The sequence below is a fragment of the Parus major genome, chromosome 3, assembly GCF_001522545.3.
Source record: "Parus major isolate Abel chromosome 3, Parus_major1.1, whole genome shotgun sequence".
Classification (NCBI taxonomy): Eukaryota; Metazoa; Chordata; class Aves; order Passeriformes; family Paridae; genus Parus; species Parus major.
Window position 1 is genome coordinate 59,049,905 of NC_031770.1, and position 26,010 is coordinate 59,075,914.

At 36.1% G+C, this 26,010-nt stretch overlaps 1 protein-coding gene across 22 annotated transcripts in view; it reads left to right on the top strand.

Moving 5' to 3' along the window:
* The window catches only part of EPB41L2 (erythrocyte membrane protein band 4.1 like 2), a 112,191-nt gene that overhangs the window by 58,052 nt on the left and 28,129 nt on the right, over positions 1 to 26,010 (top strand). For all 22 annotated transcript variants that reach the window (XR_004496413.1, XM_015621479.2, XM_033512785.1 and 19 more), the window contains exons 5-11: positions 6,587 to 6,691; positions 11,119 to 11,161; positions 17,019 to 17,094; positions 18,548 to 18,766; positions 19,216 to 19,303; positions 20,545 to 20,697; positions 21,749 to 21,846. Coding sequence is in view for 21 of the 22 variants with exons in the window: in XM_015621479.2 (XP_015476965.1) it covers positions 6,587 to 6,691; positions 11,119 to 11,161; positions 17,019 to 17,094; positions 18,548 to 18,766; positions 19,216 to 19,303; positions 20,545 to 20,697; positions 21,749 to 21,846 (782 nt within the window). In the remaining variant the exon portion in view is untranslated. The remainder of the gene's footprint in view (positions 1 to 6,586; positions 6,692 to 11,118; positions 11,162 to 17,018; positions 17,095 to 18,547; positions 18,767 to 19,215; positions 19,304 to 20,544; positions 20,698 to 21,748; positions 21,847 to 26,010) is intronic.

The window sequence follows — 26,010 nt, forward strand, 5'->3', positions numbered from 1 at the left end:
AACTGTGTTTTAGAAGAGAATAACACAGTTCAAACAAACAAAAAGTGCTAAGTGCATAATGATTACTAATTAGAAGCAAATGAAGATCCTATTGGGTTTGTTTACTGCATTCAGTCAGTGGTCTAATTAAATATTTATGACAAGAGGCATTTAAAGGATGCCAGCACTGACCGTATTTTATGCACGTATGAACAAGTGAAATATATCGGAGTTGACACAGACTCTATGGTTACTTACAGTTTGCTAATACAAAGTAAAAATGTTTGCTCAATGTACAATTAAGATCAGTCTTTAACCCTGAATTAAGAAAACTCTGAATGAAGCTGATATGAAACAGATGTTTAATTGTATCTGAGTTTTGATTTGCAAATCTTTTTTCTGATTGTTCAGATGTCTAGTCTCGGTTTATTCAAGCACTAAGTGGTCTGTTTAAAGTATGACATCTTTTATTTAGAAAAAGGAAAATAGGGATGATGTTAAATTTGGCACATTTTTAAAATATTTGTCTGGATTCAACAGACACCACTGAAAATAATGTTTATGTATGAAGTCATCTCAGTCCCTGGGGATTTTCTGCCTTTCTCTGCAGCATTGAGCATGGCCCCTTGCCAACTGCTCCTTTGGGCCATTGTGTCTATGTTCTCTCCTGCTGCTTTTGCACCTCCAAGGCACCACTTCTGCCCTTGCCCTCTCTGTCTTTCTTTGCCACTCCAAGTTTGTAGCAGTAATGAGCTCCTGTATTCCCTTGGTTTGATTTTCCCTAGGGTTCTTGTTTGTACAAGGCAGTCTGGTTTGCTGCAGCATCAGGAGTTGGCACTTTTCAGCTCTCCCTGCATGCAACACAAGTGCAGGCCAGGCATGAGAGCACTCTTCATGCATCATTGGCCAAGAAGCACAGCAAAGCAATTTTTTGCAGCCAAAAAATATGCTTGTCATGGATATGTATCATACTTTTGAAAACAACCCAAGCTGTTGCACTCTTCTTTTTTATGTGACTAGTACCAGTTTTTATTCTTCAAGTCTCAGGAAACAAGGACTGCTTGGTTCATATTCTGACTTCTCCCTTCTGTGGCCTTGTCTTTTACATACTGCAAGGGATGTTTTGATTTTTTAAACAAAACTGAAGAATGCATTAGCCTGGGCCTAGCTACGGATTTGTTTTGTGTTAATGCCTGTGAGCATTGGCCCTTAAACCAATTCAAAAAATAAAATTAAATTTAATCCTTTTCCCTCCTGTAAATGTGTGTCTTTGGAAATGTTTTTGGAGCTGAAAAACCCTGGAATTTCAGGCAAATACCAGTCTCATCATTAGTCATCTCCTGGGTACTGCTCCTGTTCTTGCCTGTAGACATTTGTGGTTAGCCATTTTGGAGATGGACCCTTGCTCTGGAGCACTGTTGTTCTCAAATGTAATAAAATGTTTCATTACATTTCTCCAAGGGAAATGACCCAAACATTTCTAAAAATGAGTACAAGAAGAAAAAAAAATCTCTGGGGAAATAATAGGTTTTACACACTTCAAAAAGTCACTCAGTTTGGGACCACATCCTGCATTTGGCTAAGATCTCTGAAGAGATATGTAGAGTTCTGCTATTCTGTAGAAATCCAGATTAACTGAACACAGAAAACTTTTTAAAACTGTACCTGTTGGCTTTTTTCTTGTTTTGTTTTCCAAATTTCTTCAAATGGTTAAATTAGTTTCAGTTAATCCATAGCTCTCACACCCATCAGACTGGACATGCCTCTTTCCACATAGAGACATTCAGTGCCTAGGCTGGGACATGATTACCCATTCAATCCTTTCTGCTAGGGCAGGGCTGGGAAGAAATGTTGAGGATTTTCCTCTGTGTGTACTGCTAGAGCAAGGACAAGGCAGGGATAAGAATAGAATAAACTGGTCCAGGTGGAAAGGACCTCCAGTCATCATCAAGTTCAGCTGCCTGATGATCAACTCTTTAAGGGCAGGGAAGCACCTATGTCACAAGGGCTGACCTAAAGGTCATGTCCAAATGACTTTTAAATACTGACATGCTTTTGGCATCAGCCACCTCCTAGGAAGCTATTACACTGGTTGTTCACCCTTGTGGTAAAGAAATGATTCCTTATGTCACATCTAAATATTCCATGGTGCAGCTTTGAACTGTTCCTACATCTCTATCACTGATCCCAGGGAGAAGAGCTCAGCACCTGCTTCTTCACCTTCCTCAGGAAGCTGTAGGGAGCAGTGAGGCCTCGGCCTCTTTTTCTCTAACCCAGACAAGCCTGAAGTCCTGAGCCAGTCCTCATTTCTTCCAGCACTTTCCCCAGCTTTGTTGTTGCCTCCTGGACATATTCAGGGACCTTCTTAATTTGTGGGCCCCAGAACTTCTCACAGTACTCAAGGTGTGGCCATACCAAAGCTGAGTGCAGCAGGATGATCACCTCTTTTGTCTGGATGGTTGAACACAGGGTTTGTGCACCCCAGGGTGGGGTTTGCCCTCCTGGCTGCCCGGGCTCTCTGCTGGCTCACACTGAGCTGCTGCTGACCAGCACTCCCAGATCCACTTCTGCAGGGCTGGTCTCCAGCCACCTCTCTCCCAGTTTATACCTGTGCCCAGTATTATTCTGTCCCAGGTACAGAATCTGGCATTGGCTAAATTTCATGCTACTTATTGCCCAATGCTCTGATCTATCCACATTGCTCTGTAGGGTTTCTCATCCCTTAAGGAGGTCAGTAGCACCTCGCACTTGAGGATCATCAGCAGACTTGCTAATGATGCATTCAACTCCTGCATCCCTATCATAGATAAATGTATTGAACAGAACTGGTAGCTGTGAATATTTATATTGCATCAGTAGTTGGCAACTCTTATTTAGCCAAACAGATCCATGACATCCTAATTCCCAGTTGCATAGAAATTTCCACTGTGTATGTCAGCTGCAAGTGCTTTGCTTGGATTTGCTTTTCTTTGTGGAGGTAAAGGACATAAAAATGCTACCTCTGGTTTTATGAGGTGGTTGTATTGTGAGGTGGCATCTGCGGTGTCTAAATACAGGCTTGAAATTGGTACTAGAATAACCTTGGTTACATGTGTTCTTTTTATGTTCTCACTTGAAGCATAACTTGGCAGCAATACTGCTAATTTGAGTCTTGTGTTTTAAACTGCTGGCTCTGTGAGCATCTCCTCACTTCTCAGCATCTTGGTCTAGCTAGGTTGCATGTGCTCCCCTTCTTGTTGGGAGTAAGGAGAGATGTACATTTTTACTGATATTTCTGCATTATAATTTGGAATATGATTATTGCCTTGTTTTCAGTGCTAGTATTTGTTGTGCTGTAAACACGTGTGTAAATACAGATACATAATTGTATATGTATGCATACATAGAATAAGAACAGTGATTATAATTTACATATTGGTTGTGATTATCACTTGACATCTCAAACACCTGGTTGAAAATGAAATGGAATCCATTTTTAAAAGTAAGAAAGTGTGCAAACCATGATGCTGCCTCCTTAAGAGTGCCCTGTTCTATTAAAATATTTCTAACTTCTGAACTGACTGGATCACAACAGTTATCTTCTGTTCATGTTTAGAGACATTCTACTAAGAACATGACATTTTCCAGAAAAGTTTTGTTATCATATAATTTAAACTGTGTAGTAATGCCTGTCCCCAAAGAAATTGCACTTGAAAAGTTTGATTTTTCAAATTAAAAAATCTTTTAGATTTTTAAAACTATATATCACTACATATAAATAACTCAGAGTCTTTCAGTTTTATAAGTGGGATCTTATAATGAAAACTTTCACTGGTACTGAGAAGCTTCTTATGCTTTTGAATCCATAACAGAGCTCTTTAATCTAGCTGCTGATGGAATAATGTCTTTTCATTTTGCTGCTCTCTGTGTAGACTGACAAACTTAGGCTTTGTGACATGGTGGTGTTTGTCCTTATGTGGAAGAACCATGAACTGACAAAAAGATGTTTAAAGACACAGTGGATGCTGCTAGTGTATCCAAGCTCTTCGTTGATTATGACTTCCTAATAAGAAACAGTGAAATATTTTAGTTATATTTGCAATATAGTTCCTGTAGATTTGCCTGCTTTGTTTCTATATGTCAAAGACTTAATATTAACTGTGTGTTTTAGTATATAAACGTTATAAAAAAGCAGCTGATTCCAGATGTGGGTTTGATATGATAGCATATATTATTTTGTGCTAATCTATATATTTTCTTTACTGAAATTTGTATAACTGAAACTCGCATTTGCAAGGTGTGGTGATCACTGACCTGCACGTTGACTTTGGAAAAAAAGTGGTATCTATTACATGCATCTAAGGTTCTTTGAACTCTCTTGCTTTTATTTTTTCTGCTTTTAATTTACCTCTTTTCTGTATTGGTGATTTTTCTTACTGAGCTGAAGGTGAAGCTGTCAAGAAAATTAAGTGGTTCAGATGCCTAGAGGAAGTAGTCATCTTTCTTGAGGAGTAAGATTTTTTGGAAGTACCAAACAGACTTAAAATTCCCTGCTCCCTATTTCAGAAGTCACTCTGACTTCTACTTTCCACTGCCTTGTACTTGGGCTACTAAATGTGGTCATTTTATAATTTTGCTTCTGTGAAAGCTTTCTGATCTTCCTGAGTAGAATGTCTGCTGCACAATGCGATTGCATAAAATTGAATAAAGCTCTGGATTCTTGGGGAATAAATCAACAATGCCTTCACTCTTTGCTCTGTGCATACCTTCCCTTCTCCCCTCTCCCTCCGCTCTTGGCCTTTACCGCCCTGTGCTGCGGAGCCGAGCTGCGGGAGTGCCGGAATGGGGCACACGGAGTGCTCCACCACTCTCTGCGGGGACAATGGCCACAGTGTCACCCGGGCCTACACAGGGGCTGCCAGTGGCGTTTCTGTGGAATGGCAGTGGTGTGTGGCATCTACTGAAATGTGGAGGATAAGCAAATGCAAAAATTCCTATAAGCTGACAGGCTTCTGCAAAGGCCATGTTGTGGCCTCTATGATAAATGCCACAAATAGCAGAGATGTCATGAAGGAGTTGGTTCAAACTGGAGACGGCATGCTAGTCATGGCCAGATCTGACCATTTGATTGTGGAAAGAACTCCTCATCTTCCCACCCCTCATAGAATGTGGTGTGAGCCATCTGCTCTAAATCTTTGTTTCCTGTCAGCAGGATACAAAGATTTTCCTTAAAACCTGGCACACAGAAGTAGAGCCTGGACCTGCTTTTCATTACTGGCACTACAGACATATGGAATGTTTACATTCCCAGTCTCAGGTACAAGAATCACAGAATGATAGAATGGTTGGGGTTGAGAGGTACCTTAAAGGTCTTCTAATTTTTAAACCCCCTGCTTAGTCCAGGACACCTTCCACCAGACCAGGTTGCTCAGAGCCCCATCCAATCTGGCCTTGAAAATTTCCAGGGATGGGTCATCCACAATTTCACTGGGAAATCTTTTCCAGCGCCTCACCACCCTCACAGTAAAGGATTTCTTCCTAATATCTAATCTGCACCTACTCTCTTTAAAGCCCTTTGTCCTGTCACTACATGCCCTTTCTTTCCCTTCTCTTAAGCCTCATTCAGATTCTGTTGGAAAAAGTCACAAGAAGAACAGATAAAACTTCAGTACTGACTGCCATTTGCTTAAGCTCTAGTAACACTGAGCTCACCAAGTGAGCTTGAAAGTTGCCATTTTAAAATGCTTTCTAAGAGTACATTGAAATGATTATCAGTCTTTAATTACTATATTTATAAAGCAGCAGACTGTGGTACTGAAACTAACATCAAATAAAACCTTCATCTTTTTTTCCTTTGTTGCTAACTTCCACAAATAATATTTTTAGGAAAAATAAACTCCTTGAAGATTTCTTATTTTAGAGCATCTAATGAATTTGTTGGCTACTGAGATTTCAGAAATACACAGAAAGCAGCCATCTTATTTTCTGCCCCTCAAAACAAACCACTGTAGTACAGACAATAGACATGCTGGATATGTTCAGCTTCTGCTGGTGTGAGCATCAGCTGTTAGTGATCTGCTTGTTCTTTTTGTCTTTTGAAGATAACGCATTTTATTTTTCAGTGCATTCATATCATGTGATTCGTAAGTCACTGAGATGTATACCAAAATGATAAAAATGCTAAAGTTAAAAAACTATAAATTTTTAGAAGATAATATAGAAAAAGTTGGTTCAAATAAAGAAGTCTTCTGTTATTTTAAAAATAAAGATCTAGAAAAACCAAAAGTATTTAGTGACACTTAATAGTGCAAAATATTTAAATCTTTCCGGTACTGGATTTTCCTTGTTTACTTACATTGTTGTTTCAGGTTTTTTTGATGTATTGAAAAAAAAGTTGAGCTTTCTCTATATTTTGTCAAGGATATGTTTAGCTTTGAAATATGGTGAACAGTCTTTGTAAGAAAGCTTATAGTTTTATAATCTGCTTTATGTATATTTTAAATTTTCCTGAATAATATCATCAAATAACAGTACCTGTAACTAAGGACTTTACTGATTTACTTATATTAATTTTCTCTTTTTTCTTGTTTTTGCTTATTTTTTTTCCTTCTTCCCTCCCACCCCTCAGAAAAGAGCAAAAGGACAAGTGCTGTTTGATAAAGTATGTGAACACCTCAATTTACTGGAAAAGGACTATTTTGGGCTGTTGTTTTATGAGAATTCAGAACAGAAGGTAAGCCTGTATGAGGGTTTTGCTTGTTTTTCATCATTGCCACTCACTCCAATAATTCAGTGAGGTATATTCTATTAAATGTTTACCGTTTCAAACACTGGAGTAAATTTTGCTGCCTTTTCTCATAGATGTGTAAGAGTGCTTTGTTCATGGACATGAAGGGAATCTAGCCCGTAAGTCTGCAATGACTAGGCCTTTGAGTTCCTTTATTATAAATTTCAGGTTTAAAGAAAATTTTTATAGTTTATGAAGAGGCTGATGCTGGTCCATCACTGGTATTGGATGCTAATTCTACAAATCAATGGCATTTGAGTAGACTGCATTTGAAAGGATTTCTTAAATACCATTTTGTAACTTCAGTCTTCTTTTGCATTTGCTTTTTTGTTGGATGGTTGAGCACATCTAGATTGCTCAGCTGAGGAAAATTTTTAATCAGTGGCAAGTGCTCCATTAACTACCCAAGTCCAATTTTTCTTTTTAACATCTTAACATTTGTAGTTATGGGCTGGGCTGCCTGTTCCATCCTCCATGAACTAAAGATATATGTATGATCATCCTTTTCTTCATAAAAATCTCCCAGGTGAATAATTACAAATTGGAGCAGGAAAAACTATTTCCTTTTAATCTCTGTTTGTAGTAGGAGCATCATTACATCATACTGCATCTAAAAGCTTTTGCTTTTTTGCTGTCATCTTTCTCTTAACACTATTTTTTTTAATTAAGTGTAGTTTCATGGTAGGAATAAATCTGAATTTCTGACAACTTCCATTCTGATTAAGCTGTTTGCTAGAGTTATTTGCTTTGTTGCAAAGCTTTCTGTGCTGTATTGAGCAAAATACTTCATTCCTCTATGTTAAAACTCCCCATATACAAAAGAGGCTTGTTACATTATTACTTGGATATTTAATTTTACTTCTTGATTTGTAAACCATTTCCAGACATAAGATCTTCTAACTGATATCATAATCTTAATATTATCTGTTATTTTTGCTTGTTGTTTTATTTGTGATTCTCACTATTGAAAAACTGTATACTGTACAGTGTATTGAAAAACACAACAAAATAACAAAAACATCTCTGGCAAGAGAGAAATGGTCTAATAATAGACCTGGTATCCTTGACCTGTACCAGAAAATAGCCCACCAGTGTAGATTCTAGGAGGTAAAATAGGGAGCCTCAGGTTTTTGAAAGTTCAGTAAAAAAGTCTGGATTGGTGTAGTGTTCTATCTTTTTTTTTTTCCTCTCCCTTTTTTTTTTTATTCCTCTAGTTAGACTAAGACTTTCTTGGTATTTTTCAGTCATTTGAACAGAGAAACAGAAGTGCACTCTTGAAAAAGACCCCATCTGTTTTTTCATCTTTTTCCTTGGAGATACTAAAAACTTGACTGGATATGCACCTGGGCAAACATCATCTAATTGAAAACTGGCTCTTGAATCACACTTGCATCAGTTATGTCCAGTGGTCTCTTTCAGTGTGAATAATGATGAATTCCTTATCCATTGTCTGTGAAGCAACATTCATAATTATTTACATAAATTAAGAGATGTTTGCATAAATTGAGAAATATCTGATGGAGTCCTTATTCAAAAGTAGAGTAGATCACTTCTCACCTGAGTTATGGACAGCAGCAGGCTTTTATTTAAAAACTTCTGGAGAAATCTGGTCCTTTTTGTTGTGAAGACTAAACAACCAGAGTTGCTGGATTTTGTCGTCTGCATACAAATACATTCCTAGTGTTATTTAGAGAAGTTTAAAAAAAAACTCTTTCCTAGCAAATGTATGTATCACACCTCCTACTTTCTCAGAACTTTTGCTGGGTTTAGGGCCCTCTTTTTTTGTTCACCTCTGTATTAAGTTGTAGTTACTTTTTAATTTTGGTTCCAGCTCTTTCTGATTTTTTTTTTTATTATTTTTATTTTTTTATTTTTTTTTTATTTTGACTGTTGCCATTTTAGATTAAAACGCCCCAAATCCCTGACCTCCAGGCCAGGCAGTACTAAATGCTGAATGATGTGTGTTTTTCCCATTCTTGTGCACTCCTCACAGCCACCCATTTATGAGCCAGCTGTTGAACCCGACGGCAGCTGTGGCGTGTGGCAAGTGAATGCCAGGCAAGCTTTTGAATTAGAGCTGCTCCCCAATGCACCATCGGGGTACCATTGGAGGAGGAGTCCCATTAACTCTTCTCCATGGATGCTCTGTGCAGCTGGGAGAGAGGTTATGTCTTCCAATCAGACTTATTTTTGTTAGCTTTAATACACAGTTTAAAACTATCTAGGCCAAATTAGTACTTAATGATTTTTTCATTTTTTGCAAATGTTAGATTTATTAGCCTGAAGTTTAATTAGAGATTTCATTGCATTGTACCCTCTAGAAGTTCATGAATGCTCCATTCACCCTTTGGTCTGTAGTACTGTTAGAAAGCTTCTGCTTTTATTTTTGTATTTTAGTTTTGGGAGCCAGCTGGAAATGCTGCTTTTCAGGATTTGTACAAAATACTTTTGTACTGGTAGAGAACATTTTGTTCTTTGACAATACGTTACTTTGTCTTATCCATAACCTTACCATTCACAAATTAAACAAATAGATTTCTGCCTACTGGAGGAAAGTAGTGTATATGCAGTTTGTCTTTTGTTTTGAAAGACAGACCTGTCCATTCTGCATTAAGAGCTCTAATTTAGGGTAGATTTTTTGTGGCGTTTGTTTTCATCCATGACAAGAGACACAGATGCCAAAAAATTAAAATCCACCCTTGTAATTATGCCTATAAATGGAATATAAGCATCTGATTTTATTTGACAGAGCAGCAATGAAAGTTGGTGGCTAAGTCTGCTTCCAATAAGCTTATTTCAGGCTTGGAAAAATCAGAAAATTAACTGTACAACTTGTGTAAAGAAGGGATTACTCTTTAATCTTGCAGCATAGTCTGTATTGTATGTTTTTTTCTCTGCTTTGTAATGATACAAGATGAAGCACTGAAAGTATTATGTACTCAGAAATCATATTTTTCTGTTGTAGGTATTCCATGGTATATTCTCTATTTATTTACTCGATGCTAAAATAAAATAAAAAGCAAAGGTTTAAGATACTTCTAATTATTGTAGTTGCAAGTATATGGCTGTGGGTAATTTCAGAATGGAATTCCTGCCAAAACTGAAAACCTAGGATAATAACTGTAGTTGAGTTAAAATTATATGAAGATTTACATTGTCTTCCAAGGCCTTTCCATGTCAGGGTTCTTCTAACAGAAAGCTGTTTTTCTGACTTAAGTGTTATAAATGGTATCCAGGATTTTGGAGAAATGCTTGCTAACTCTTCCTGTGTTATAAATGTTGTGTACTTTTCCTTCTCTGGAAAAATTATCATAGCTCTGGCAAGTAGAGATCACAGACAAAGCAAGAAATGTGAAATTAATGCCTTTTTTGAAAACATTACAAATGTAATAAATGATAAAAAGGGAGTCTTGCTTTTAATTTGTAAATAATATTCATCTAATATATACATGGTGCACTTGTGATAAAATCCACTTGGACCAAGGTAATTTACAACAGACAATTTGATGTGTTGGTCTGTATTCATAGGTGACGTTCTCTGTCACCAGGGGTGATGTGTGTTAAAGATTTGTACTACTGCAGACATGTAGTTCCACATTCTCCTAATTTGCACAGACCTGTGAAATAAGACTAGCATTTTTGTCCTCTTGAAAGAAGATGGATTTCAGGTGCAAAAGCCCCTAATAGAGACTGAGGGAATGTGGTATTGGGAAACAATGTTGCACCTGGAATTTGTTTGCTACCATAGACTTAAAAAGTGGGTCCCATTATACCCAGGATCTTCTACTTTGCTAAGTTAGGTGAGAAACATTTGTAGAAGCAAGCCTTTGACAACATTTGTGCTGGCACTGAGGTATTATTCCCTCAGACTTTAAAACTGCAAGTACCTGCAGTGAGCTGTGAAAAAGCCTTGGAATTTTCCTTGGCCTCACAATCTAACTCTTCCCTGCATTTCTCATCTGTCTGTGAAATGTTGGAAGATCTGCTGTCAGGCTGGCTTTGTTTGTTTCTTCCTTGAATGCTCTTGTGTGTGCTTGTGTGGCCATGGGAAGTAAAGCTTCAAACTCAATGAAGGAAAGTCTCAGTAACCATAGTTAAAGGTCCTAGTCTCTCAGCCTGTTTTCTAACATGCATGGGTAAAACTAGCAAACCAGGACTGTCTGAATTACCCATGAATATTTGTTACAGATTCCTTAGTCTCACTTCCAAAAGTTAAGTTTTTGGATGACCTGTCACCAAATATTCTCTGCACGTATCAGTACTGATCACAACTGAAATGCTAAAAGCCATTTAATAAGTTGCACAGATTGTATCAAAATATTTTTATAATTGAGGATTTTAAATGCTGGCTGTGGTTTGCTTGTTTTTTTCAGAACTGGCTAGATTCTTCAAAGGAAATTAAAAGACAAATTAGAAGTAAGTACTTCTGTATTCAGATGTTACGTTTCTTTTTTTTTCTCACAGAAATATTCTTCATAAATAAAGTAGCCTAATGTTGTCGTAGGATGTTGATTGCTTACAGCTTTTGAATAATTTCTATGTGGTGAAGTGATGTAATCACCTTAAAACAGTAGACAAATTTTCTATTTCCATACCCTGTCCAAGTAGGGGAGAGGCAATCACTCAGCATTATGCTGTAGAAGTTAATAATTATACTATATTATGTGTTGTTATTATTATATCACTATATTATAATGATTAATTATTATTTTAGAAACTAATCAAATATATTATTTCCTCAAAATTTCCTCTTGTTGTGTGAGTAATAGTTGATACTTTTGCATCCTGAAACATATTTTTCAACTTTGTGCTGATAGTTGGTTATTGGATGGAGAATGCAATCCAATGCAAAGATGGTCATGATTGTTGCCTTAGGACTTTCTTCAAAGACTCACCAGAAGAATATGAACCTACAAAAAGAGAATTAATGTTTTACAGAAAATGTATATTATTCAATACTGATCAGCTCACCACTGACTTTTTTGATAATGTCCATCATTTTCAGAATGGAGAAGGAATAGAGAGCATAATCTTGGAATGTCTTGCTCCAGTGCTTTTCAGACTGAATCTGCTTGAAATGCCTTTCGGCTTCCTATATTCAGTACATGATGAGTAATTTATTTTACTCTGTTTGTATTAAGCTCTGTCAAAGCTCTTCACTAGCTGGGTAGCTTTTTTAGTAAATGGGGAGTGTATGGAGAGTAAATCTAGGTACTCTGCCTGAGTCTACATATGACAAAATAAGTGTCCACTTAAACATGCTAGTAGACAGCCTTTGCCCTTACTGAACTTATTGCCATTACTTTACTCATTTGTGGCCAAACCAGGATTTTTGTTGTTGTTTTGTTTCTAATGGAAACCTTTTGTGTAGTACCTGGTAGGAAAGTGGGGAAAAGAGGGTGATGATAATATTTACAAGCCTAGACTTACAACACAATGAGAATTTAAGCCTAGAAACTGACTGTATTTGTAATTAAGAACAGCAGTGTGTTATTTATAATGACAAACAGATGGGTTTTTTTACTGCTGTTAACTCTGCTGCTTTAAAGCAATACTCATTTTTTCCAGAAGTCATAGTGGTGTTAATTCCTTTTTTTCTTCTCATATTTGCCAATTGATGAAATCCCTTAATAGGAAGGTTTATATTTTCTATATAGAAATGAAAGTTACAGAAGCATCCTTGGAAGCTGTTTTTTTGATCCAACATGCTCTTGTGTAAGCAAACAAGACCTATTTAAACAGCGAATGTACTAATATGCAAGTAGCAGCCATACTTAATTATTAATTCTTTTAATTAAGAAAAAGTTACTGGTATTGGAACTTCTGCAGGTCTTCAGTGAAAATCTATTAGTTGTCCAAATATGCGGACTAAAGGATGTTTGGTTTGAATAAACTACAAAGGATGGCATATGTTCAAACTTCTTGTAACAACTTTGTAGATACAAATGTTGATATATTTTTGTCTTCTGTAGCAATTTGTGTGCTATCTAATGTACAAGTTAGTGTCACAAGTGTAAGAACTGACCTGAAAAATTTTTGGATGCACTAGACAAAGTTCTTTTTAACACTGTATCATATGCACTACAAATAAAATATGTTAAGGGGTTTTCATTTTCCATACAGCTTGAAGACCTGTATTTTATACTGGACAGCAAGTCCAGTTACTGAATCAGGAATCATGACGGGATGTTTTGGTTTTTTTTCCTCTGGTCTATAGTATTGCAGAGTTGATAGGTATAATAGAACAAACAGCGAAGTAAGAGCATCATTTAAGGATTTTTAAATGACACTTTCTTACACCAATATGCAAGTAATTAACATATTGTTAGTTATGTTCCTCATCATTAGTCTATTAAAGTTTCCAGATATTGGAATCTTAATGCAGGCACATTTAATCCTCCAACTACACAAGTATCAAGTAATAAGACTTCTTTTTTTTTTTTTAGGCTTAATTCTAAATATATTTGTCTTTAATCAAGAATGTAAAAAAACCCAACTACTCATTAGATTTAAGATACCTGTAAAACCTTTTAGTCTGTTTGAAGGTTGGAAATTATAAAACTCTTGAACCTGAGATTAGCTCAGTTATATAGAGACTGGTGCTAAAAAACAAAAAAACAAGCCAATGTTCTGAGTTCAACCCCCTCTATGAACCATTCACTTAAGAGCTTGACTTGCTGATCTTTGTGGGTCCCTTCAAACTCTAAATGTTCAGTGATTTCTTTTTCTCTTGTATGGTGCAAACTGAAGCACTAGCATGCTAGATAAGTGTGTTTGGAAAAATTCATTGATCTGAACACACAAAGGTGACACTTTCAGAAATGTAGTTCAGCACATCAGTTTGCAACATAAAATTTACAACAATCTGTCTCTCTTAAATGTGGGCAACACTAATACTCTGCACATTGGGCATGTGTATACCACTTGTGACTGGGAAAGACAAAATAAGAATCCTGTAGTCTCCCCCAGGTCATGTTCTGCAGGCTGTGTCACAGTCCTCAGCCCCTCTGTGCAATCTCTTACTTGTACCAGGTTGGCCTTTGGCTGAGCAATTATGTTGGATCTCAGCAATTACTGATGTTACTTCAGCTAATGAACATGATCCACAAATTACTGTCTCTGTTCTCAGGGCTACAAAGGTGACAAAAATCTTGTTTGCTTTCAGCCAGCCTGATCTCTTCAGGAAAATGAATTCTTGACTTTTTTTAACTCATGTACTTGGCTATCCACTGGCATGTGTTAAAACCTCTAATTACTTCTTTCAGGGACAGGTAGGTAATTACATTTCTGTCACTATCTTTTTGAAAATTGGTACATCTCAAGTGGATTCAGGCTTTTGCAAAACTGAGAATCACAGCTAGAATATTGTGCTGGTACAAGCAATAGCAACTGACCTTGAAATAGTCAAATCTCAGACTACACAGAGGGTCTGTTGGGTCACCCTTATACCAAATTCAATTTGGGAATCTATCTGTTGAAATGGAAGGTAATATTATGTAAATTTAATCTTTTTCTAGCCTGCAGCATGATTAGTATTTTTACTGCAAGCAATACTTCCACATCACATATTCTGTGTTCTATATCTTGTAAGAAATGGAGAGTGTTCAGATGTTCTGAATACAGAATAGGCTGGGGTACTAAGAGAAGTTTCAATTAATTAGGAAAGAGCTTGCATTTTAGGTGCACTACTCTGGCTGTCTGATTTTAATGCTAACAAATGTATGGGTATGCTCAGGCATCAAAACATGGTGGTCACTTTATGCAGGTTCACTTTATTTAATATCCATCTATTTTATATATATTTAGCTATGTATCTGTAAGAGGTCTAGCTAATTTTGACTTGAGCTGATTACACTAAAATGCAGATTGTTATTGTTGAAGAGAACTAATTACCTGTGCCGAAGGAAGGGTTTTCTTGAAATGCTAACATGCAAGAGATCATGAGTAAAAGCCAGAAAAAGCCTTTACTGGAAAAAAAAAAAACCCACAGATTTTTCCCAGTTTAAATGGGATTAATCATGTTAATTGTATGCTGGTTATATTGCATTCTTTTTCTCTAAGAATGTGCCTAAAGTTGCCACAGAAGCATTTTTGATGTAACTAGCTGGCTAGAAAAATTTTTGGCATTTCTGTAGCCCATAGTGCTGACCGTCGAAACAGAGAGCCTTATCAGAGACAGAATGCTAAATATAATTTTAAATCAACTTTGGGGTTTTGTTTTTTTTTTGCCTTGGCTACCAGCTCTATAAAGAGACAGAATAATGTGCATTATTATGTGAGGACAACTATGATTATATGCCTCGTTTGTGCAGCTATAAAAAGTATGCTTTAGTGAGGAGTAGAAATATAGACTACACATTGTAATAAACTTGCTGTTCTGTATCTAGGGGATAAATGTCCTTTTAGTAATCAGGTAAAATACATAGTCATCAGCTGTCCAGAAAATATTTAGTACAAAATCAACTTCAATATTTTTTCAATAAATTGGAAATGTAATCAGTATGAGTGTGAGTATTTTTTTTTTTCACGAAGGCTACACACTCAGAGGATTTACACACTTTTGATAAAGCATATAGGATATTTTTTCGGGTATTTTTTTTCTTCAAACCACACCTAAGTCTCCTGGCTGTAGTGCTTTCTGAAAGTTAGCTGTAGAAATGCTGACAAGAAAGAGCAACAGTTAAACAGGAATTCATGTGTGACTACTTTAACTGCAATTTTAGACCAGGAAAAACTTGAAGACCGGTTTAGTACCGGTGAGGAAGAATACATCCTTCATCCTTTTGTCTACAGCTCTGTTAACATGACAGCTCTCCTTGAATGCTTTCTGCATAGATATTTTGGCCCTATTGCTCATACTCATTACTTTGGTTTAACCGATACCAGCACCTTTTCATTAAATTATGCTGATTCCCTGGGAGATGATGGAAGTAGGTTAATCTATTCCATCTTTGACTCTGTTTGTTATGCTGTAGATATTCATTACCATCAATCAGACTTCTTTTTCCCCAAGATATTTTTGTCTTAATTCTGTTTTGAAGTGCATTGCAGTAGACGATGCAATGATAAATGAGACCTAATTTAAGGGTCCTGCCTTATATTGTACACAAAATTGTACAAAAAAACTTCATAACTGGGAATGTTAAGATACACTAAAACCCTGAGCTCTCAAAAAGAAATAGTGGCTTAGCAGCCAGCTGTAGAATGAGGTTTATACCTAAACAAAAATTGAAGTGCTTCAGTGAATAGCCATGTCTGAAAAACCAAAATAATTTTTAAATGTTGGAAGACATTAGAAATTCTGACATACCTCTTTTCTATATATGAAATTTCAGAACATTTTTTTTTAAAGAAAGTAACCTTAAATAACGTCAGCACTTATTTCTAGCATTGTATTTGAAATGGCATTTCAGTCTTTTTTTGTTGCTGTAGAAAGACACATTTTTCAATGCATGATTTATCTGAGTAACACAGATTTTGAAAATAATTTACTGTCCAAAAATCTAACATTCTGAAAATGTATTTTAATTATTGACATGTGACTTTGCTGTCAAACCTCAAAAATTTATTTAAAAACAGAGCCATGACTAAAGGCAACATTTCATGCTTTTTCAAATAATTAATTTAGTTTTAAGCATGCTTTTACTTAAAAAAAAAATGCATGTGTTATTAACAATTGTAGTACATGAGAATTTGAATTTCACTGCTATTGCAGCTGTTTAATCTGGTGTTGATCAGAAAAATATTTTAAAGTAGGAATGACTAATATTTGTCTTCCACGCAGTCTCAATGAATAATATATTATCTTTCTGTTATATGCAACAACACAGAACTCATTCCAATAGTTCATGTTCACAGTTACTGTACAGTCTCTCAAACTAAGTTTAGACAGGAAGAGACTGTTAGCCTGGGAGGAGGTAGAAATAAACACAAATTCAATGCAAGTACCTTTGAACAGACAATATCTTAAGAGGGCTAATATATTCAGGTTGTTTTCAAATTAAAAATGTCTTCTAATATTTGTGTAACTTACTGTAAAACATTATTTAAAAATAGTTTTTAAACATGCTTATCATTCATTATGTCTGTAGGTCTCTACCTGCTAATGAAAATAATCTATGCTTCTTAATGATGTACAGTAAAAATCAAAAAAACTTCTTTTGAGATTTCAGTGATTAAGTTTTATTTTACTTTCTAACATTTTTCAGTAAAGTTTTTTTATTGCTTACTTGGACTTATTTGAGATTAACTATCAGCTATTTCCCATGTTTAGGTTTACCGTGGATATTCACCTTTAATGTGAAGTTTTATCCCCCTGATCCGTCGCAGTTGACTGAAGACATCACTAGGTATGCACAGGGCCTAATTTTAAACTTTAAGTTACTGTTAGTCTCATTTAAAAGACACATATAATTTCTTCTTCAGTTTCTGGGTACTGCACAATATAGATATTCTTGCATACATCAACTGCTTTTAGGAGCGAGGTTGAAAAGGTAAAATTAAAACTTCTGGAAGAAACCTGAGCAAGAAGAATTTAATGGTAAGTAGGGATATCATTTGGGCAGCAGGTAAAGTGTGCATGGTAGTATGTGAAAGAAGCCAGTGGTTTGTTGTCATACTGCTCCTTTATTATGAAACAAATGAAAGCATGGGGGTCTTGAGCAAAGCTCAACGGATCCTAGATATGTCAGTAATAATCTAGACTAGGTTGATGAAAATGTGGGTTTACACATATGCTTTAAATAAAGCCATAAAACATAATAAAACCTGAAAATAATTAGCTTCCAGACTTAGAAAATACTTGGAATGCAGTGGATCCTAAGCACCTAAAAACAGCATTGCAGAGCTGATTACTGGGGATAGAATACAGGGAACTGATTCATTTTTCTCACTAGTTACAGGAAACCTAAATACTTTGGTTTGGAGTCAGCTGAGGCAGGATATATGTTACTACTACCTGTTGCATTGCATCAGTCTTCTACATAAAATAAGATAGCTGTGCAAGTGTGCAGCTAGTATATTGCTACAGATAGTGATTTGTAGCATCATAAAAGATATTTAGTACAGAGTGTATTTACAAGAAGTTGTGTGTGTTTTCTTGGAAAATTTTCAGTGGTTCAACTCATAAAAACATCCTTTGCTTATATCTTCAATCTAAGTTTCACTAGTAAGACTTTTTTCACTTACATTTAAAAAAATCTCTGCTAAAATACGATGTCTGCTGATGTTTAACTTGTTAAATTTGGTAGAAGGCTGTATACAGTATCTGAAAGATTGGATTCTAATACGTACATGGTTTAAGAAAGGTAATTATGGTTTCAGTATTAGATTAGTATCTAGATCTAGTACAGATTTCTTTTGTGTATTACATGACATGATTAGCTTCTGAACTGCAAGGGATATAAAAGTTAGACTTTCAAAGCCAAAGGGAAATGTCAAAGAAATGCATAGCTTATATTTCTAAGCCATAGATACCTACAGGCTACAATGTGAACTGAATGAGTTCCTAAGTCAGCTTTTGTTTAAAACTAGATAGCTTTTTATTCATTTATATTGGAAATCAGATTTTTTCCTACTTTTCGCATTTTTATTAAACTAATATTGACTCTTAAAAATCAAGTGAAATTTACTGTGTAGTTATAATGCTCAAATAATAGAAGGTCATTATTAATGCATTCACTTACTTAAAAAATTGCTTACATGCATCTTGATGAATTCTGCCATATTTCTCATTATCTGCCAAAGGTAACCCTTTCTTTGTTCTTTCTCTTTGGTTGTTTTTTTTTCTCCTTTGTCTTGCAGGTATTTCTTGTGCCTACAGCTTCGCCAGGATATTGCATCTGGCCGACTGCCGTGCTCTTTTGTGACTCACGCCCTCCTTGGTTCATATACTCTGCAGGCTGAGCTGGGTGATCATGACCCAGAGGAGCACAGCAGTGATTATATCAGTGAGTTCCAGTTTGCACCCAATCAGACTCAAGAAATGGAAGAGAAAGTGGCTGAGCTACACAAAACACACAGGTATGTGAGATACAGTGGGATTAAAGAAGTCGTCTTGCTTTGTCACATTTATGTCAATTCTCCTAAGAGTATGTGTAAAATTGCTGAAGTAAATTTATTGTTACTCTGGAAATTGTTTTCTATGTAACTGAAAGTTCTTACTTTGGTGTGTTTAGAAAGCTGACTTTGAAAATAGTAGTTGCACTAAGATCTTGGTAGAGAACTTCTGGAAAAAAGTATTTTTATATGAATTAGTTTAAGCAACATACAGGTGGTTTGAAAGAGTAAAGGTGGAAATCTGTACTCAAGTAAAATAATACGCTTTGAAAGAACACTTTTCCAGTAGAACAAAAATGCTATTGATACCTTATAAACTGAGGCTTTTGTATCAGTCTGAATTCCAGGATTCCACTCAGTTTTGTCTCTTGGTTTTTTTGCCAATAAACTCAAGACTTATTCAATGGTTTTAGGGGCTTGACTCCAGCACAGGCGGATTCCCAGTTCCTAGAAAATGCTAAAAGACTCTCCATGTATGGAGTGGATTTACATCATGCCAAGGTATTGTGGATTTGGTTTGTTTGGTTTTGTTTTAGAATAGACGTGCTAAGTATTAAAGAAAATGTTTTATACGTCGATTATTTTTTAAAAAGTCATATGTCATATTAATGTTTGTCTGTAAGCCTTTATCTCTTGGTTACAATAATTACACAATTTGCAACTCTAACATCAGTAGAATTTTACAATGCATAGACATGTGCATCTTGGAAATAATATTTCACTCATAAGAGCAGATAAATACATTTAAAATGTCATATTTTCTTTGAAAAGGAGATGCAGGGCCAATAAAGTAAAGCCTAAAGGAGCACGTAATTGTTTACATAGTGCCATGAGAGTTAAAAAAATAGGGGGGAGATCCTAAAAAATAGGGGGAGGATTTTGGTGCCTTTTCCACTTCCTGGGTAGGTCAAATCAAATTTTCATTTCAAGTGTGAATTTATTTTTTTTATTTAAAACCGCAAAAGACAAACTTATAACCTCCTCGCACTCCCTCTCATTAATCCAGAGTCTCAAATCATTAGGAAATTTAAGGTATTGTAAGCATATCAGTCTTGCATTTTAAAAAGAAAACCAAGACTTTTAAGTACTGGAGAAACATTGTTAAATTTTATTTTTTAGTTCTGCCAGTGTTGTGTTGTCTCCGTAATGACAGTGTTGGCATTTGATGTAGCTGATCTGTCATTGGGGAGGATATGAGATTCTCCCGTACTGTGTAGTGTATCAGGAAGTCATTAGTTTTGTAGCCTGTAAAACTCGCATCAAATGCTGTCAGCAAAAGAATGCTCAGAAACCAACCCATTACCTCCTCTATCTCTGTTGGAATAGTATGTGACTGTAAAAGACCATCTTGCTCACCAGCTTGTTCAGACTTTCACTGATTGCTTTTTTTTTGACCTGGTATTCATTTTTCTTCTTTTAATATTTGTTGAAATTATTGCTAGCACACACAAAGGCCATACCTTTCCCGCTTTTAAGTTGTTAACTTAGTCCCTATTACCAGAATATTGAAGGATTTCCCAGAACTGTGGCATAAGAATGCCAAAACCATTACTTAGAGTCCAAAGTCCTTCCTATAAAATGAATATACTTGGCTATTTCTGATTTAAGAATCTTATTGTCTGAGTCAGGTTTGAATATTAAACATGTCTCAGTTACAATATTCCCTCAAGGTATGTCAGTAGTAATTGCTTGTTTGGAATGTTATTGAAGTGATTTTTATGAAATTGTCTCATACCTGGTAGGATTCTGAAGGTGTGGATATCATGCTGGGTGTATGTGCTAATGGTCTGCTGATTTACAAAGACAGACTCCGGATCAACCGCTTCGCTTGGCCAAAAATTCTGAAGATTTCCTACAAGCGAAGTAATTTCTACATCAAAGTCAGGCCAGCAGAAGTGAGTAGCACCTTTCAGTCTTGTTTCTTTTGGGAAATCATTTCTATCCAGCAACAAAAAAAATCCTCATTTTTTCCACAGTTGTCCTCATAAGCTTATGTGTTCAAGCAGAACTTATGAGTGCTTTTTCCTCTTCAGATTCTAATGATTGTATTAAATGCTTGTCTTGATTAGTAAAGGCAAACCAGGAAGGATTATTTTTTTTTAATAAAAGCTTTCTAGTTATTTTGTTGGGTTTTTTACACAAAAAGCTAATTACATTGGCCATATTCTGACTGTGCAAACTTGCAATCCTGGGGGAGAGCCAGCTGCTCTTCCTCTTTGGGTATAATAGTTTATTAAATGTCAGCACATTAAGTTTGTGGCTGTAACCAAATGCTTGAGTTGTCCTGTAGAATGTTATAACTTTATTAGCTGCTATGGAAGTAGTGGATTCAACTTTCTCCTCAGTTACAGCTAAAAGTTTCTGGGAGTTGCTGAAGGGGATGTGTGCATGTTAACATTTTGAGCCCTTTGTAACAGGAAATTTAACAAAACCCCCAAAATGTCAAATACTGTAATGCTTTTTTAGTTTATACTGTAAAATTTTTAAGGTGGCTTTTACTGTATGAATAAATAAGACATCCAAGCACCATTTTTACAATATTAACATTGTAGTTATGTAAGTTTTCTAATGCAGATGTATTGTTCTTGCACTGACTGATGCTTAGATGAATTATTTTTGCTAAGAAAGTCTTATATCTAGTGATACAAATCATGTAAGTTTAACACTGCTGTATGGATTTCAGACTTTCAGTAAATTCAAGCAAAGTGTAAAGCACAATCTGCAGTGCAACTGCTTCATGCAATTTATCCATCATGACATAGCCCAAAAGTATAAATCTTTTAAAAGGCTGAAAATTCTGGTATTTTTTAAATTAAAAAAAAATAATCTTAAGTCTTATGACAGGAGTATTACAGCTTGATACAGTAATGGAACTATCTGAACTCTACCTATGAATTAATAGCCAGTTTAAGGAAATGGGTTAATTTATTTGTGGATTCTTTCCAGCTGGAACAGTTTGAGAGCACTATTGGATTCAAACTGCCAAACCATCGGGCTGCTAAAAGGTTATGGAAGGTTTGTGTGGAGCACCATACTTTCTTCAGGTAAATGATAATTCTCTCCTTCCCCTACTTTGCAAGGTATGCTAGTATCTTTCTTTTAAAGGATAGGAGGAAAGTAAAGATTTTCCCCTTCTTTGCCCCTTGAGTATTGCCTCTTAGACAGAAGATACCCTGACAATAATTGACCCCAAATTACCAGTTCCTAAAGTCTCAAGCACAAATAATTGCTTTATTAAAACTTTCAGAGTGCTGAGAGGATGAAACTAAACTAGTGGTCATGGAGCACTGGATGTATGCAAGAGCTGTCTGGCCTCAATCCTGTGCCATGTGCTCTGGAATGACCCTGCTTGAGCAGGGAGGTTAAGCCAGACAACCCACTGTGGTCCCTTCCTATCTGACACATTTTGTGGTTTGTGGTAAGATTTCCTGAGAGACTGACTTTTCAGAATGACCATCTAGAAAGCCCTTATACATCATCACAAGAAGCTCTTAGGGCTTGACACTAATCTTCATTGAATTAATTTGAACATTCTGCTGAGTGTAAATGCTTCTAGCTGAGTTTTTCCTTATTTATGAACTAGGCTGAGTTCAGTCATTCTTCAAAGAACAGAATCACTTTAAACAGACTATTTGTTTATGTAATAATCCATAACATCCTCTGCATTTTTTTTTCTCCAGCAAGGAGGAGCACAGAATTCTGAACTGATCATTGAAACGATGATCTATTTGTAAATGAGCACCTAAACAAGAGGCCACAGAGTTGTTCCTCTGTCTACTTCTTCCACTGAAAAGGATTTTGACATAATTTGATTTTTACAGTAACACACATTCCATTAGAGTGTGCATGTGCCTCCTGCAGCCTAGGAGTCACAGGTTTAGGTTGAATTTCCTGTGAATTGGATAGGCATTGAATCTGAGGGTTTTTTTCCTCAAAGTACAGTACCTAGGGTGTGTAAACAGTAAGCTTTCTCCTTCAGTAGCCTGTGGTGGGTTTTTTTTTTTTTTAAAAAGGTTTGTTTTAAAGTAGTTGCAATCCTGTTGCTGAATATACTTGCTAGGCAGAACTTCAGAGAACCTGGGGACCAGGAGGCCTAAGGAGATGATTACTGGAGCTGTCTCATTGGATGGTTTTCAGTATTCAGATCTTCATTGAATGTAGCATGTTCTTAAATGCAAAGGTAGAACTTATGCTGAGATTGCAAAATCTCAGCATAAATCAGTCTTCAAATGCTTTATTTATAAGCACTTCTTATTTATATCCTGACCAGAGACTTTTTTTCATGTTGATAGAATTTGTTTATTAACGTAGTCCAGCATTCTATTCTTGAAGATTTGAAGTCTGCTTTGGCTGCTGGTGTCTATTACCACAAATAGCATGCAGTTCTGTCCGCAGTGAAAAGCTTATTAATACTCTTCAAATAACTCATGCAGTGATTTGCTTTGTTGGTAAGATGTATTTCCTAGTTTTAAAATAGACCTCAATAAAGAAAAAGCAAGTCTTATGGAAGTCAAAAATCCTAAACTGACAACTACCATTTGCAAGTCTGAAAGCTTTCAGGAGCATTAATAAGTATGAAATAATCTTAGTACAGAAATTCAGACATAATAAAAATAATTGGATTTTTTTCCAATCAGAAGTGGCTTTTCCTAACCAGGACTGACATTATAACAAGAATTATGTAACAAATACTTGAACCATTCTGTAAATCCATATACTCTGATGATGTCATCAGAGAGAAAATCCTCAGGACCTCTCATCCTGATTTAAAAACAGTAAAATAAAGCCAGCTCTATTTTCCTTCAAAGATAAAAAGCAGAAAGCAATTGCTAGTCCAAGAGACTGTAGCTCATTCAGAGCATGTGTAAAGCTTGTGTATGATGCCACAGTAAATTGTATACAGTTTAGATGCATATTTTTAGCTTCCAAATCTCTTAGCATGTCCTATATAACATGATAAGATTCCTTGTGTTGTCTTATGTAATGTTTCAGTTTGTCTCAAATAATCACACTAAGATCCATTTTCTTATAATGTGTAGGAAATTCACCAGTGTATGAAGTTATTTATAAAAATTGTAATGAACTGTGTTGAAAATGACTACCAAAGGGCATTGTATTCACTTGTTATCAGCTCAAACGTAGAGGATTCCAGTAGCATTTTCAAAGAGCAGCAACCTACTTTAAAAATACAGTCAAACCATATATCTAATAAAAATTGAGGTAAGCTTAGTTGGCAGCTCTGGATCATAACCAGTGTCTGCAGAAACATGCTTATATTTTTGTCTTTATTGGTGTTTTATTTGATATTTTCATGATTTTTTTAATAATCTCCTCCAAACATCTTAAAGGGGTAAAAATATAGATTTCAGTTATTTTACATAATTAAACCTGTAATACAAGAATCCATTCAAATGCCCTTAATCAGGAAGTAATTAGTTCTCCTGTTTTTTCCACATTAAAAGATTAAAAGTTTATCTCAGCAGGGTGGAAGATAAAAATGGCAGTTCATGCTGCAACCTTGTCTGGAAAATCAAGAACTGAATGAACCTTGGAAAAACCCTTTTAGCCTTCTTCCTCTTAGTACATAATGCACTCCCTTTCAGAAATAATGGGGGAAAGACTTTTTTTTTATTGAAGCAATGAAAGTGAAGCCTTAAGTTTGTAAGTGACTTCAATGCAGAAGAGTGGATTACTTTGTCTTGAATTGTTTTATTTATAAATGTTGGAACAGATTAAGATTCAGGTGCATGCATATGCATCTTAGACTTGGGGAATTGTATGCTTCTGGTTAGTGCCCCAGTGAACATCTCCTCTTAGGGAAAAGGGGGGAAAATATTTTTAAGATTCAGGTTTACTTCTCGTTTCCTACCCTGATTTGATTGCCAAGAAATTAAATTGATTTGCTCCCAAGTCTTGTTTGTTTTGCTCACGAGGGCAATTGGTGAATGATGTCTCCCTGTCATTAGCTCACCCATAAGCTGGTTGTTACATCTCTCTCTTTTGTCCAGCTTAGAAAGGGGAGTGTATTTGGTGGGGCCCTGGCATCCAGCCAAGATCAGCTCAGCACAGTAGCTCACTGTTCTGTTTTCTAGGTATCTGAAAATTCTTCAGTTTTGTTGAAACACTTTTAAAATGACTGTTGTAGTCTTCAGAACCCAGTAGTGGTTACTGCCTTAACATACATTGGGTCAGATTCTGCTGACACAGATATTTCTGTGCAAATGCTTCAGAAGGAGGAGGACAAAGTCAGCACAGTTTGAGCTCTCACTTGCCCATCTGTCCCATCCTCAGTACAAATGGCACATGAATTACTGGTTTTGCTTGAAAGAAGTTGACGTTTAGTGAGCTGCTCATTCTTTGCAAATTCTCAAATCAAGAAGCTTTGTCTGCAATAGTATGATAGTTTTATACACAGAGAGAGTAGGGGTGAGCATGTATTTACAGCTTTACATTGATCCAGGAAACAATTTCAAAGGCCTTTCCAGAAAAGAGGGGACAGGGGAGGGTTCTTGCAGTGATGACTGTTTGCCTTATCAGCAAGGATGGCGGTGGACCCTTAGTGTTGCAGTTGATGGTAGGATTTCAAAAACAAAGTACAAGCAATAGGGGTTAGATGAGTACAAACTTGAAGTCCTCATACTGGAGGAAATCCAGGGACGTAGAGGACCTGTCTTCAAACTCATGTGATGATGGTACAGAGTCAACCAGGTTGAAAAAGACCTTGGAGATGGCCAACCTATGACGTTATCAACTAAACCGTGGCACTAAGTGCCACATTCAGTATTTTTTTAAACACCACCAGGGACAGTGACTCCACCACCTCCCCAGGTAGCCCTTTCTAGACTTTCTGACAAGGGCTCCAACACTTACGATGCAAACACATGTACCCTGCATTAACAGTACATGTAACTCTCTTTCTCACCCTTTTCACAATATGCTTCTTTCCCCCACTCCTTATATCCAGCGAACATCAACCTATATAATTTTATAAATGGCAGTGTAAATAAACTGCAGTCTGAATGTAGACTGTTAAACTTGTTGTTACTGGGTAACAACTCTCCAGTCTTCTCAATCTTTTTCACTTGATATTCCCTTCTATACAGCTTTGAGATACCATTCCCTAACTTTGAGGAGGAGCTACTGCTGTATGGGTACCTCAGAATACAGGAAAGGCACTGGAAGTGTAATGTATAGCTTTTACTAAAAGT